The 13,771-nt window shown below is 37.4% G+C and overlaps 5 protein-coding genes across 5 annotated transcripts; 4 read left to right on the top strand and 1 right to left on the bottom strand. All coding sequences in view use genetic code 12, as the record gives it.

The window, feature by feature from the left end:
• Positions 1–3,792: 3,792 nt before the first annotated feature.
• Positions 3,793–4,623, top strand: SPAPADRAFT_139333 (uncharacterized protein; the record flags this gene model as incomplete). Its single annotated transcript, XM_007375770.1, has 1 exon — positions 3,793–4,623. The coding sequence occupies one exon, from the start codon at positions 3,793–3,795 to the stop codon at positions 4,621–4,623; it is 831 nt and encodes a 276-aa protein (XP_007375832.1).
• Positions 4,624–5,108: 485 nt separating this feature from the next.
• KIS2 (Kis2p) lies at positions 5,109–7,354 on the bottom strand (the record flags this gene model as incomplete). Its single annotated transcript, XM_007375769.1, has 1 exon — positions 5,109–7,354. The coding sequence occupies one exon, from the start codon at positions 7,108–7,110 to the stop codon at positions 5,227–5,229; it is 1,884 nt and encodes a 627-aa protein (XP_007375831.1).
• Positions 7,355–9,865: 2,511 nt separating this feature from the next.
• On the top strand, positions 9,866–10,603 carry SPAPADRAFT_61619 (uncharacterized protein; the record flags this gene model as incomplete). Its single annotated transcript, XM_007375768.1, has 1 exon — positions 9,866–10,603. A coding segment is annotated over one exon (472 nt), but the record flags the coding sequence as incomplete, so codon positions are not given.
• Positions 10,604–10,651: 48 nt separating this feature from the next.
• On the top strand, positions 10,652–12,397 carry ROB1 (Zn(II)2Cys6 transcription factor ROB1; the record flags this gene model as incomplete). The annotated part of the gene is made up of 1 exon (XM_007375767.1): positions 10,652–12,397. One exon carries the CDS (start codon positions 10,652–10,654, stop codon positions 12,395–12,397), a length of 1,746 nt encoding a protein of 581 aa, XP_007375829.1.
• Positions 12,398–12,674: 277 nt separating this feature from the next.
• Positions 12,675–13,634, top strand: RVS162 (Rvs162p; the record flags this gene model as incomplete). Its single annotated transcript, XM_007375766.1, has 1 exon — positions 12,675–13,634. The coding sequence occupies one exon, from the start codon at positions 12,727–12,729 to the stop codon at positions 13,594–13,596; it is 870 nt and encodes a 289-aa protein (XP_007375828.1).
• Positions 13,635–13,771: the final 137 nt, after the last annotated feature.

Below are 13,771 nucleotides of genomic sequence, written 5' to 3'. Positions count from 1 at the left end.
GGATTTTTTTCGATTTTGTTTTGTATTTTTTAAATATTTCTCGCCATGTTTCTTTAATAATAATGGATCAAGTAATTTAGTGAATCACATTAAAAAATAATTTGGTTGCCAGTTGATACTGCAATGCTGAAGTTACCCAAAAACGGCTATCTACCCGGGTATAGCTTTGGCTTCAAGCGGGGCTAAATGATGGCCCAATTAGAATAATTTTTATCACTTGAGTTTAAAGTGGCTCTGAAATTATATGGAACAAGATAAATATTTTTTAGGGGAAGGAAGCTTATAAACCAAACGTTTGACTGAAAAGAAAAATAACTCAAATAAATCAAGTTGAAGTAAGAAAACAGCCCTTTTATTCAAGAATAGGTGGTCGTAATCGATCGTTGATGCAAAAGATACTAAATTTTAGTAGCGAACATTGCCCGGGCATACAAGGTGATAGCAAACAAACAATTTCCTGTAGTTAAACACCTGGTATGTATTTTTTTTCATTACTCCAGTAACCAAATTTCTATGTTAATTTTGAAAAATATTTTTTGTTTCTATTTTTTCACACCCCTTTTGGATGACTAGGCATAAAACTTTGCAGGTTCATCAGCAGGGGGGAGATGAGAGGGGACTAACAAAACCAGAGATATCCTGCATCCGGCTGGCCACATGTCACATGGTTTTCGAAATCAGGGCGATTACTTGCTTGCGTTTCATATTTTCAGGCGAAACTTCCCGCCTTGTTAAGGCTTGACAGATTGCCTTAATAGCTCTTTCACATGAGGGAGGTTGAACCCTAACTCCCTTGTTAATATTATATAGCAAATTAACAAAACTAACTACAGACACGTGAAGAATCTTTTGATACGTAATTGTAAATCCGCTGGAAAAATACAGTAAAGTTTGATTCTTGAGTACAAAAGAAGAAAGAATGAATTGTATAAAAAATAAAGGTACATTTGGTGAGACTAAATTAGTTCTTGCATGAATAATACTCTATTTCGTAACTCAAAATAGAATTTTCCGGTAGCACCAAAAACAGCATTTACAACAGTAGTTCCAATATCGTCATGATGACAAGCAAGACACTCAAAACAAAAAGCTATGCAAAGGGTTAAAATTGCGCTTAGCGAACAAACCTATAGAAGATCTTATAAATGCAAGATCGTTCAGGGAATACGAACGCTCATAACCTTACATAATTTTTCCGCCAACAAAAAAAAAAAACAATTTATTTTGTGAATAAAGCGGAATAAATGATAGAATATTAATCAGTATACTACCTACCTTAGGGTCTATTTGTGATACCCCTCTATGTTATATGAACGTACGAAAAAGTTTCTATTGACCGTTGGAAGTATATTTCCATTCTAATAGGAGAAAAAAAAAAAAAACTTTATAAAAGTAAATTGCAGAAAAAATAATGCCAGTTGTGAAAAAATATATCAAACAATGCTACAGTAAGGAACAATATGCCGTAACCATAGTTTCAATGATCTCGAATGGGATGGATTATGTAAGCATTTTTTTTTGCTTGAGCCTGCATTGCCCAGTCTGCCACAGTTAACAATCACGTATTGCATATAAGATTTAGCAAAAAAATAATATATTTGAAGTATCTTAAGATTGAAACACATCTGCTCAGATATATACCCAGTAAGCGTAACTGACAGATATATTCCAAAAAGTAGAAATTGGCCAAAGTCTTTTCGCCGGTATTTTCGAATTACAGCCACTGTCATCTGGTTTATACCCGACGTCAAACAATAAAACAAGAGAAAGATTTTAAACAATATATTTAGATGCATTAATCGACATACTGTTGGGGTACAAAATCTGACATCTTTCCTAAAACAGAAAAGTGTCTACTAGTTGCTCTAGCAATTTTGCATCAAAAAGAAATAATTATGCGAAAACTGCATATTTAAACGAATTTATCACAATTCCTAATAGATAACAATTTGTACAACCCACGGTTTCTCACATTCCAACCAATATTTCTTTCGATTGACACATACCATATGCAGAGTTCGGACCACATTCCCTTCCTTTCTTATCACCACCTCAACCACGGCAACAACACAAATAAAGGTAACACATATCCAATTTTGTTTCCCTCCCTCTTTTTTTTTTGATTCCTACACCTTCATTCTGTTTAGGTTGCCACTTGGTTAATTGGTTGGTTCTTCTTTTTAATAAACATTCTCTAGCTAGTAGTGGCAGCAAATACTTGGTTTATTATTATTATTATTTCTTGTTTTAGGCAATTAACTAAATTCTGACAGGAAAATGTCAACATCTAGACATTCTCATTCTAAAGAAGAGTTCACTGGCTCTGCTAAATTGGATTTCAGTCAATATCTTGCTAGTTGCTGCTTTGAAGAAGACGACAAGACTCACAGCAATAATCTATCAATTCATGAGATATTCACCCCTACTGATTCACAAACAAATATGTTCCATGGTCCTTTCGTTGGTGCCACCGAATATCAAGACTGTGAACATGATCAATCATCAATCACTTCTGCATCCACATATACTGGTCAAATCCATAGATCAAATTCTGTGACTACTACTGCCACAACGTACAATTCACCTAACAGCGCTACTGCTGGCTGCAGTGTTCCCACAACTCAATACATACATCAACCAATCAGATTTTGCCAACTGCAGCCACTCCAAACTAAGCAATCGCCACCATCGTTACAAAAGCAACAGCCTCATACTCAGCAGTTGCCTTCCGGTAATACGTTGGATCCCTTGTTAGTAACATTTAACGAGGACGAGGTTAGTGATATTGAATCTGATAATTTTCTAGAACTTCTTTCTCAACCAAACACTCCTCCTGGCGGTGGTATATCAATCTTTGTCAATGAAAATCAGGAATTGATCATGTCATTTGAATCAGACGCTGAAACTATTACCAGACCGCCATCACCTGCAGGGTCAGAAGATCACCAAACACTGGCATTACCTTCGTCCCCTCCTGAATACTTTCATTACTCCCAGGTCAACCATTCTGATTTTGTTACACAGAGGTACCCACAACAACATTTATTCACTCCCACTTCAGGTCCGGCTTTGTTCACTACTCCTGCTACTGCACCAGTGAACTCATCTACTGCTATCATGTCCGGTTTACCACAAATTCCAGCTCCTGCATCTGCCCATTGGTCTGATGGTGGTGCTTCCTCCAGAGTTGGTACTGCCATTCAATATCAACGTCCACTGCTGCAACCCTCGTATTCATACAACATGATTTTGAACACAAACAGTGATTTCAATGCATTTCATTCAAACTCATCAGACAAAATTCATCAATTAAAAGAGAACTTAAACTTATTGCCTGCATTTGAGTATCAAGAACCCACTCCTACTTTGAAAACTCAGAATCACTCCAATTTCGGTATTGTTCATCAATTCAACGATAACTATGGAAACCCAACTATATCGTCTCGATCAGCGTCATCTCTGTCTATGCAAGTCAAGTCCAATCCTGCTCAGACTATATCAACTATCAACCAAACTCCTAAACACAGCAGAGGTCAATTGCCTCCATCCTCTCCTTTAAGTTTCATGGTCAGTGTCAAACATCCTCCTTCTCTTTGTTCACAGGTTCCTGTCAAAGCACCTACCCTTGCCACCCAAGCTCTCAAAGGAAGAAAAACCAGAAAACCATCACAAAAGACTAGTTTAATCAGCAGTTCAACCAGATTCGCTAGTGAGTATTCGTTGACATTTGTATTCAAGAAAAGAAAGACTGAGTTTATTGACCTTATAAAAAGAAATGAAGGATACTCGTTAATGCATAATTATCTTGGATCAGGAGATTCTTCTAAAAAAGGTTGTAATAAGAATGATGCTGATTATTTGAATTATGAACAAGATCAAGACGAGAAAGAAAGGGCTTTGACAAATTTGCGATCTGATATCTATAGCATTGGACCGAAAATTCTACCATTGCCATTTTCGCGAGAATTTATGAACTTAAAGTATACAAAATTCGTACCACTAGCTCAATGTAAATTGGATCCCAAATATGCATTACGAGGTGGAGCCAGAACCAACTACAATACTACAAAAAGATTTGACATACATCAACCAACTGAACCTGATGATGAAGCTAAACTTGGTCTTTGTCGCTTGAAGTATGAGTCTGGAAGTGAATTTTTATGTTTAGATACCGAGACTGACGTTGACGCCGAGAAAACCAAACATAAAAGCCGTTCTAGAAGATCAAAGAAAGAGATGAAGGAGATTGAAAAGTTGGCCGAGGTTCGTACTGATAGGTATTATTCTCGGTTAAATATCTATGAATTATCCAAAATTTTAGAGCTTGATGGATTCCATATTTCTCTCACTAAAGAGATTGAGTTGAAGATCTTGGAGTTATTTGGTAATTACTGTGATTTCAGACTAGGATACCAGACATGGATTAGAGATACAAACAGAGCAAAGAGGAACGATTTGATTAACCAATTATATTCGTACAGCTCGGTATTTTATCCAGAAATTGATAAATTTAAACTAGAAGTAATAGTTAGACGAGGAAGTTACAGCTTAATGCAAACAAGATTAAGAAGGGAACGTCGTATGTCCAAGCATATCAATCGTTCCAGGTACAAGTCCTCATAGATTTGCATTTTACATTCACTTACGTTTCAACCACCATATTTATAAAAAGGTTATATTCGTTCATTCATTTCGTTAAAAGAGGATTTCATCCTTGATTTCTCTATACTATTGTTTTCGTTGCTTGCTTTTATTTTTTATTAGTTTAAGGTGGATTTGCTAGTTTGACTAGGTTTATATTGGGGGGAAGAGGTACCAAAACATTATAAACCGAAAAAAAATAAACTTCTTACCTGGTTGAAGGTCACTTTTCAATATGTTCATTCCATATATAGTTCGTTTGTTTTACCGTCATATACTTTTTGATTTTTAAAAAAATAGTCTTTTTAGCAACAGTAGTATGTTCGAATGTAGTTTAATTATAATTCGAAATTTAGATGCAATAATTTACATGCGGTAAGACCATATGCAGGACCAAAACTCATAGACCTTCTTAGTGATGGCTAGTATCTCGGGCCACAAGGTTACCACGCCCATGTGAATAAGAACTAAAAATAATACTGTGATATTGCTTCTAAAATTGACGAGGTCTAGAAATATAACTACATACCAATGCCCATAAACGCAACTACTAAAAAATCTATTTCGAATATCTTCACTCTACACTCAGTTGTTATCAGCTGGTGAGTACATAATCTGAGTTACAAACTTTCCCGAGTACCTGGTGATACATGCCACTGTCAACACATCATTGCGAATACTTGTTGTCATCAAATGGTTCAAAATGACATGATTAGGTATACTACTTTCTTTGCTGGATGCATAATAGGAACTATCGGCTCTTCTAAGGGGAGGTCTATTGTGGAAACTTCCTGCACTAGTAGTACTCATGGTTGAATTAGATGGCTGCATATAAGTTGGTTGTGGAATCAAGGAGGATGAATGGGTTGGTGTAAGTGGTGGAGGGTGTCCTTGAGGTTGCATCTTGTTGAGAAGAACATTGTTCAAATGAGGTGGGAGATGGGGTGGTTCTGCAAGTTCGTAATCGGGCGCCTTCTGTTTAAAATAGTCATAGTTTACAAACATCTCGGGTATTTCGCTCGAGTATTCTAGTTGAGGCTGAGAAATACGGGAGTCTTGTTTGAACAAGGACGTTGAACTCGTCAGCATGTCATAAGGCATATCGTAAGAGTTTGGGTAAACATAGTGCTGCTCGTGGTCTTGATCATGATCTTGTTCTTCTTGTTCAGCATGTTCAACATGCTCCACATTAGAATTCTCTTTGGAAAGCCTCTGCAAGAAACTATTGCTCTTCTCTTTGATTCTTTCAACTTCCAGTTTTCCTGCTATAATATTGGCATCATAATCAGTGCTGGCTCCAACATGATTTGGCTGATTAGAGGAATGATTAAACAAATGGGTATCGTCAATAACTTCGAACCAATTAAAAAAAATCCCTTCCTGGTCAGTAGCAGTAGGTAATTGGTCACTAACACGGTATTCATTGTTGATAATATATAGTAATTTATGAACACCTAGTGGTAGGTTGATGTTGGTAACATATTCATTATCGTGCTTGGGCAGAGGACTGAGTTTGATAACATCACGCCAAGCTGAAAATGACCCAATTATTGAAATTTTGGAAATAGGTTCTCTTGATGTATTGACCCACTTGATTTCTACTGGTATAAGTAACAGATTTGTATTAGATTTAAATCGTTTCTGATGGAATTGCTGATTTATATGTTGCTGCTGTTGTTGTTGTTGTTGTTCTGGGTTAGGTGATGGAGAATGAGCATTGCGTGCTTGCTGAGCAGCCGATATTGTACTTTGTGGAGCAGATGGAGGAAATGAAGGTGGGTGTGCAGAAAGTGGTAAGGAAATATCTCCATGGGTACCGTTACTAACTTTGGTAAACTTGACCTTGCTCAAATCAGGAGGAGGAGAGTATATATTATGCTCGATTGGATGTTCTTCATGAACAACATCCATGACTTCACTTTGCTCTTCATCAGGGAGAATATTCCTCAGTACCGAAGTATCGTCAGTTTCCATCAAGACGTCATCCAATTCATTAAACTCATCTTCAATCAAATCATTAGTGAAGTTGTTGTATTCAGCAGATTGTTCAGATTCGTTCAGATGGCCACTTTCCATAGGGCCAGAACTAACCAGATTAGGATTGAAAAGTCTTATTTGCTGAGGAACATGATACGGTTGCTGTTTCAGCAGGGGATGCGCAATCAGCAGTTGTGAATGCGCAACCAGAGAATGACCAAGCCCCCCTTGATTCTGCATGAGCGTGCTTTGAGAACTATGAACATAACCGTGTTGTGAAATGCTAGTAGATTGTGAACTTGTAGGCTTCACCTGATGTAAAATTAAATCACTGAATTCTTCATCCAATGAAGTTACTTTATGACTGGCGGTTGATTTCCGGACGTCACTGTTGGTGGACTCTTTCCGAGCGGATGATTTTCGCGAACCACTACTTAGTCCAACGCCATTACTGGCATGGTTATTACTGGACGAAGATGTGGTGTTTCCCATTTGGTTACTGGGGGCTAGCGGGAAGTAGTATCGTAATGTGATATATGGTTGTCTATCTGAGTTTGTGACTTTTGACAAAGAAAGCAACTTTTAAACTTTTATGTGGGTGCCGCTTCCGTGGGTGTAGAAAAAAAAAAATAAATAAAAAGATTCGGCCGTACAAACAATAAGCTTAATATCGTAATTCCCACACACAACCAGATTTATAGAGTGGTTTAGAGATTTATAAGAGAAAAAAATAAACATTGTATTATGCTACAATTCGTAAGTATTAAACCTCAGATTTGACTGAATCAGGCATAGTGGTTCTAGAAGATGACTACGGAGACTGGTTGCTCGTTGACATCTCAGGGTTCATGTGTGTTAGCCGGAAGGGTCGTGCGGATGCACTCAAAAAAACCACATTTAAATGGAGACAATGAAGCTATGATGTAATTGATGCAGGTTTTTCTGTATACAACGCTATCTTCATGCACGAGCAAACGATCAAAACCCCCCACTCTTATGGTATGAGTATGCTTAGGTATGTCCTCTCCACACACTTTTACGAGTTGTCCTTTGGATGATTTTACTGTTTTCGTAATCAAAATTTTGAGTTGCCTATTTTTATGGTTCCAATCTTTGGATTTTGAAAAATGGGAAGATAGCGCAGTATGCAGGATAAACACTAGGAATGTAACAGGTAGGAATTTTAAAGTTTAGTCTGTATCCTATTCTGGAAAGAAACAGCCATGGCAATTCTAGAATTCGATATTGAATGCGAAAGATAAGAGATGGCTATTGAGGTAGAGGTGGCAATAGCAAAAAGGTGTTGGATTGCGTGTTTGCCTGTCCTATGTAGAATATAAAGTATCCCATTATTTGGTAAAAACTAACTAATCAGTCGGGGGTCATTCTCAACACAAAACAAACAACAAAGAAGCTGAAACGTAAATAATCGTATTAATTGAATACCCCGTCAAGATTGAATTTGAATGGCCATTCAAAACACAAGGCTGACATGCACAGATGAATCACAATGAAATAAGTGTATGGCACCACCCTTCTAATTTACGAAGTTTGTCTCCAAGAATTCTAGTTTTCCCAGGCATAGTTCCGATGATATTTTGAATCTGTCCATTTGAAATGAATCGAAACATGAAATTATCTAAAGTTTGATCATTTCCATTTGAAGCTCTTTTAGTTATATCATCTCGTGTACCAAAGGGGGGAGTTGATAATACTTCCTGATTCAAAATTAGGGTTCCATTCTAATAACCTTAGAATCATGTTGGTGTTGCAGTATAGGTATTTATAATATTGGTTTGTTACACTCGACTGTGATCGAACGAAACATTTTCTTGGACCAACCTCCCCAGCAACCACACAAGTCCATTTTCCTTATATCTTCATAGATCCATATTAGCCATCAACCAAGATACTTAATTACATTCTACAACTCTTGCAGGGTAAGCAAGATCCCACCCAGTTAATTTGTTAGTCCATTACAGTGCCTTGCCACTTCTCGTATAAAAGATAAGCTCTGACATGTGTGTCAAGTTGGAATCAAATCTGGGGCGATTGTGAAATGAAAGATAACGTGATATAATGTTTCAAGGATTATCATGAGCTGATCCGAATACTTCTATATTTAAGTAAATCATGTTACTTATCCCAATTCTTAGCAATGTGGTAACATCAAGATTACGCTAGCCACTAGTGTGGATCCCAATAATAATAATAAAACCTTTGCACACATGGTAGCACCAGAACAAGAAATATCAAAAAAATAAAATAAAATAAAAAAAAACAAGAAAAGTACTTGTCTGCATGTTTTATGTGGTCTTGCTAAAGGATCTTCTTATTCACCACAATCTTAGCCTGAAAAGAAAACATGTCAAATAACTCTAATCAAGAGCTTACGAAATATTCGTACTTGGTGCACGGACTTGGTGTTAATTTGGAACAAGATGTGTCTCATGCATAAGAATGATTCACTCTACATCGACGATCTAATCTATTTTTATTAATTTAGTCTCTTGCATGCAACACCAGATATATCCCCAGTATCGAATCTAGATGTACACGTTTTTTCACACAAAAAGACCGCCACATGAATTAGACAAAATTTAAACTAAAACTAAATGCATCATTCGGAATATTCCGAGAAAAATTATTAAATACCGAACTAAAAGACAATTATTTTGTGTCATTAAACACCCAAGCCGTGGGTACAAAATCTTCCCTCACACTTTTAAAAATCCACAACCAAAGAAGCTTTTTAGATTTGTGCCAAAAGCTGTCTCTAAATTAGTCATATTCTGAAACTTATAGTCTGTTTGAACTAGTCTCGTCTTTCATGTATGGAAGTTTCGGAATATGCGCAGGTTGCTGTATCAGGGCTTATAACCTCAAGCATAATTGTTTATCCGCCGTTGCTCATTTCTCTTTTGGGTTTGTGTAATGTTTTTCTTCTTCTTCGCATGTGTGGTGGGCTCTTTCATTTTTTTTTTTTTTTTTTAAATATTGGTGTTGCATCAGGCGTAATCATCACATAATTAATGATGGAGACCATCGTAACTTAACATTCTATTTTCCACACATATTAACCAGATCAAATAAGTATCTTTTGTCATTACTAGAAAAGAATTTCAGATACATATCATTATAAGCTATGGTGAAGGAATCTACTCGAAAACGACAATCGACATCGTGCAACCTATGTCGTACGATTAAACGAAAGTGTGATGGTGGGTTCCCGTGTTCTAATTGTACCAAACGAAATCACATATGCACTTATCCTAATATAGACCATAGAAAACACCGATATTCAAGTGAATACATTACACAGTTAGAAATGGTGAACCGTCAGACCCAAGAATGTTTGAGCGAGTTGATACGAATCAAAGATGATCCTCAAGAATTAGCCCGAAGAATTCGAAATTTACTGCAAGGTCAATATGGCGTTAATAATAACAACATCAACAACACTAATAATATTAATACATCTATGGAGGAATACAACCATACAAGACCAAGACAAAACTCAGTATCAGTATCACCGTATTCAAATGGTTCTACGCCACAAGTTCAAACACCACAAGTTCAGGCATCACAATCATATCCTCAACTTACAAAAATTCATCAAGGATATGCTCCACAATATCAACAGCAATTCCAACAAACCAACCAGTTCTCTAATACTACAATTGTAGCTTCTGAAGTTCCTCCACCTCGACCTGGAGCAGTTGTAGGACCAACACAAATACCCGCGGGTACTCCAATAGAAGCACAAACAGCCACAATGCAACAACCATACCACCAATGGCCACCAACTCTTCCACCAACTCGATCAAATTCTACCCCAAATAACATTCATCTTCCACCAATACCGTTAAACCCATCCCATCCAAACTTGCCTCCACCACCAGTGATTATCCCAGGAGCCAGTGTTCCTGGCCGAAGGACCAATCACAGCTTAGATTTAACCAGCAAGTACTTCAGAGGTCCTGATGGCAGAAATGGATATTTCATGGGGGCCACTTCTGTATATGACGAAAGTATGCTTGTAAATTCGTCTTCGCGTCCATCAATTCCCAAGCTCGATAGTGTAAAGCAAGAAGGCGACAATAATGATGGGTACACCAACGGGAATGAGAACAGCGAAACCTTAATAGGTGAAGTCAAGGTTGATTTGCAGGTGCTAACTTCACAAAAAGTATCAGATTTGATAAATATTGCACTCACGTATTTTGACCACCAAATCTTATGCTATATTTTAAACACAAGAAAGACACAAGAGTTATTTGAAGATTTGCGAGCCCATGTAGATGAGATAGGTTACGCCGAACAGATATTTTGCACATATCCCAACAATACTTACATCTCACCAGAATTGATTTACTCACTCAGTGTCATTGGCTCAATATATCGAGATGATCTTCCCGGTGCACTCTTCTACTACGAGCTTTCGCAACGCATAATCTTTCACAACTATACATTGAGCAAATCGTCCTATCCAAAATTGGTGGCATTGGTACTCAATGCGTTTTTCGAACTTAATCGTGGGGAATTATCGCTGGCATGGCAATTATCGGGGATGTCGTTCCGCATGGGGTTTGATCTTGGACTCCACGACTCAACCAAAGAGGAGCCGGATGAAGCAATGAACAATTTAAAAAACTTGACATATTGGGGGACATTCATAATTGATAATTATGCAGGGTACATCTTTGGTAGACCCAAGATGTTAATGTATGATTGTGATTATCCAATTTTCAATAATGGATTGAATGATATAAAGTTGCCTCATATTGTTGGTTTATTAGCCATGGGGGATCCCATGATTACTTCAATTTATCAAATAATGCCATTCAAAGATGCCGAGGAGTTTAAAAGAACATTCATTGTTAAATACAATCAATTGCGCGAGTACAATAACCGGTTAATTCAATGGAGAAACGCCTTACCCAAGGAACTAGTATGGAACATGTCTAGTCTTAAACGAAGTGCACGAATCACCGACCATCTGTTTAAATTTGCATTCTATTTAATGTTTATAATCTTGAACAAGCCGTTTTTGTTGTTGCCGATAGGAAGTGATATTCTGATGTTTACCGTGATATGTCAAGAAATGGAAATAATATTCAGAAACGTGGAGGATCCATGCTATTTGAAAAACATTGTGGTGCTATACGTGATGATTCTTGTGTGTAAATTAATGTTGATACAGCTATTGAACCGCAACTCGAAAAAGATTGACGAACAATTTGAAAGATTGGAGTTCTTTATCAGTTATATAAAAGTCGTGTTTAAAGCCGATGTGTGGATCCTTGCTAAGTATCCATTGGCTATGTTGGAATCAAGGGTAATGGTATTGAAAAAAGAATTGAAGCAGCACGAGCAAGTGAATAGCCAATCCACTCCGGCCATAACTTCAACTCCATCGGATGCAAATGCCGTACAGGTAAAAATTACTGGCACGTCGATTTCTTCATCATCAAGCTCGGGACGTTCAAACAGTATAGTGGATCCAATGATCCCATACACAGATGAAAACATGTCGCAAAATGTTGGTTTCCTTAAGATGGTAGATGCCTTGTTTAGCCAGGGGACAATTACACCTACTCAGGGAATGTTTCCTGTGCTGACCGCAGGTACCCCAACAGCTGCTCAAGAGCAAATTGATAATAGTCTTCATATCAGTAATAATGGAGCAACTGGAGCGACTGTTCAAGGGTCAAGTGAGACATTTAATAATATTTTCAGCTTTGATTTGTTAGATCTTGACGCCTATATGCAGCAGTAAGTACAAGTGGTTATATAACAGCTATAAAAATATTCCGTAAGGTAAAAACTTAGTTTACAATCACTGTAGTTTGATTGCAGATTATAGCAATATAGTCGAACCCGTGTGGTATCCTTAACAAGAGGATTGAGGTCGTTTGGAAATTAGATTAGAAGTTTGTTGCCAACTTATCATACCAAAATAGAGCGGCATCCAAACTTACATATGATTTGTGCTTGTCGGTACGCCGGCTAAAAAAACACTAGGGAGTTGTTCCATTTATTCCGATTTACCACAAAAAAAATCACAGTCACTTTACAACACATCTTTCTTTCCTAACACTGCCCGCTATGTCATGGATCGGGATTAAGAAAGCTATTAATAGAGCGGGCACGCAAGTGATGCTCAAAACAGGACACATAGAGCAGACCATCGATAAGGATTACGACTTTGAAGAGAAACGATATCGTACTTTGGAAGCCAGTTCTTTGAAATTACAAAAACAATTACGCAACTATCTGGAATGCTTGAAGTTAGTCACCAATTCGCAAATCAATGTTGCTGAAGCATTGAGTTCCTTCTATGGAACAACCGCCTCCACCGCCAAACCCAAAGAAGCAAATGGCACTGGTGAGGAAGACAACCAAGAACAACAACAACAACAACAACAAGAAGAAGCTGCCAAGTTTGAATCACTTTCACAAGAATACTATCACACCCTTTTGAAATTGAATTCCGATTGTGTTGCCAACTTTGAACAACCTTATAACCAAACTGTTCTTAACCCAATAGCAAGATTCAATTCCTACTATATTGAAATAAATGATGCCATTAAAAGAAGAACCAACAAACAATTGGATTATGATGCTATGAAGAACAAACTCAAGAAATTAATGGAGAAGCCCCAATTAGACCCTTCCTTTGATCAAAAAGTGTCAGAAACAGCTTCCGAAGCTGATGAAGCTGAACGAGCATACCTGGAGATCAACGACCAATTGAAACGAGAATTACCTAAGTTGGTTAGTTTACGGGTTCCATATTTTGATCCTTCATTTGAAGCATTTGTCAAGATTCAAACTAGGTTTTTCGGGGAAAGTTATAGAGTATTGAATGGATTGCAAGGGAAATTGGATGCTAGAACAAGAGAGGATTATGTTAGTGGGAAATTGGATAAACGGGTAGACGAAGTCTTGGACAAGATGAGAGCATTAGAGTTGTAGCATTAATAGTAAACACACATAGTAAACACACATATCTCTATTTGACTGTAGGTGTATCGGGTAACATCCACTTGCTACCCAATGGGGAAGTCATTTTTTTTTGGGTAATCTCCCCGCCCGTGCAGTGCCGCCTCGTAAAAACGCAATTAAAGTTTTGTTGTGCCTGATGCATGAA

This window comes from Spathaspora passalidarum (genome assembly GCF_000223485.1).
Source record: "Spathaspora passalidarum NRRL Y-27907 unplaced genomic scaffold SPAPAscaffold_4, whole genome shotgun sequence".
Taxonomy (NCBI): Eukaryota; Fungi; Ascomycota; class Pichiomycetes; order Serinales; family Debaryomycetaceae; genus Spathaspora; species Spathaspora passalidarum.
The sequence above is the reverse complement of the archived record's forward strand: the minus strand, read 5'-3'. Positions and strand labels throughout refer to the sequence as shown.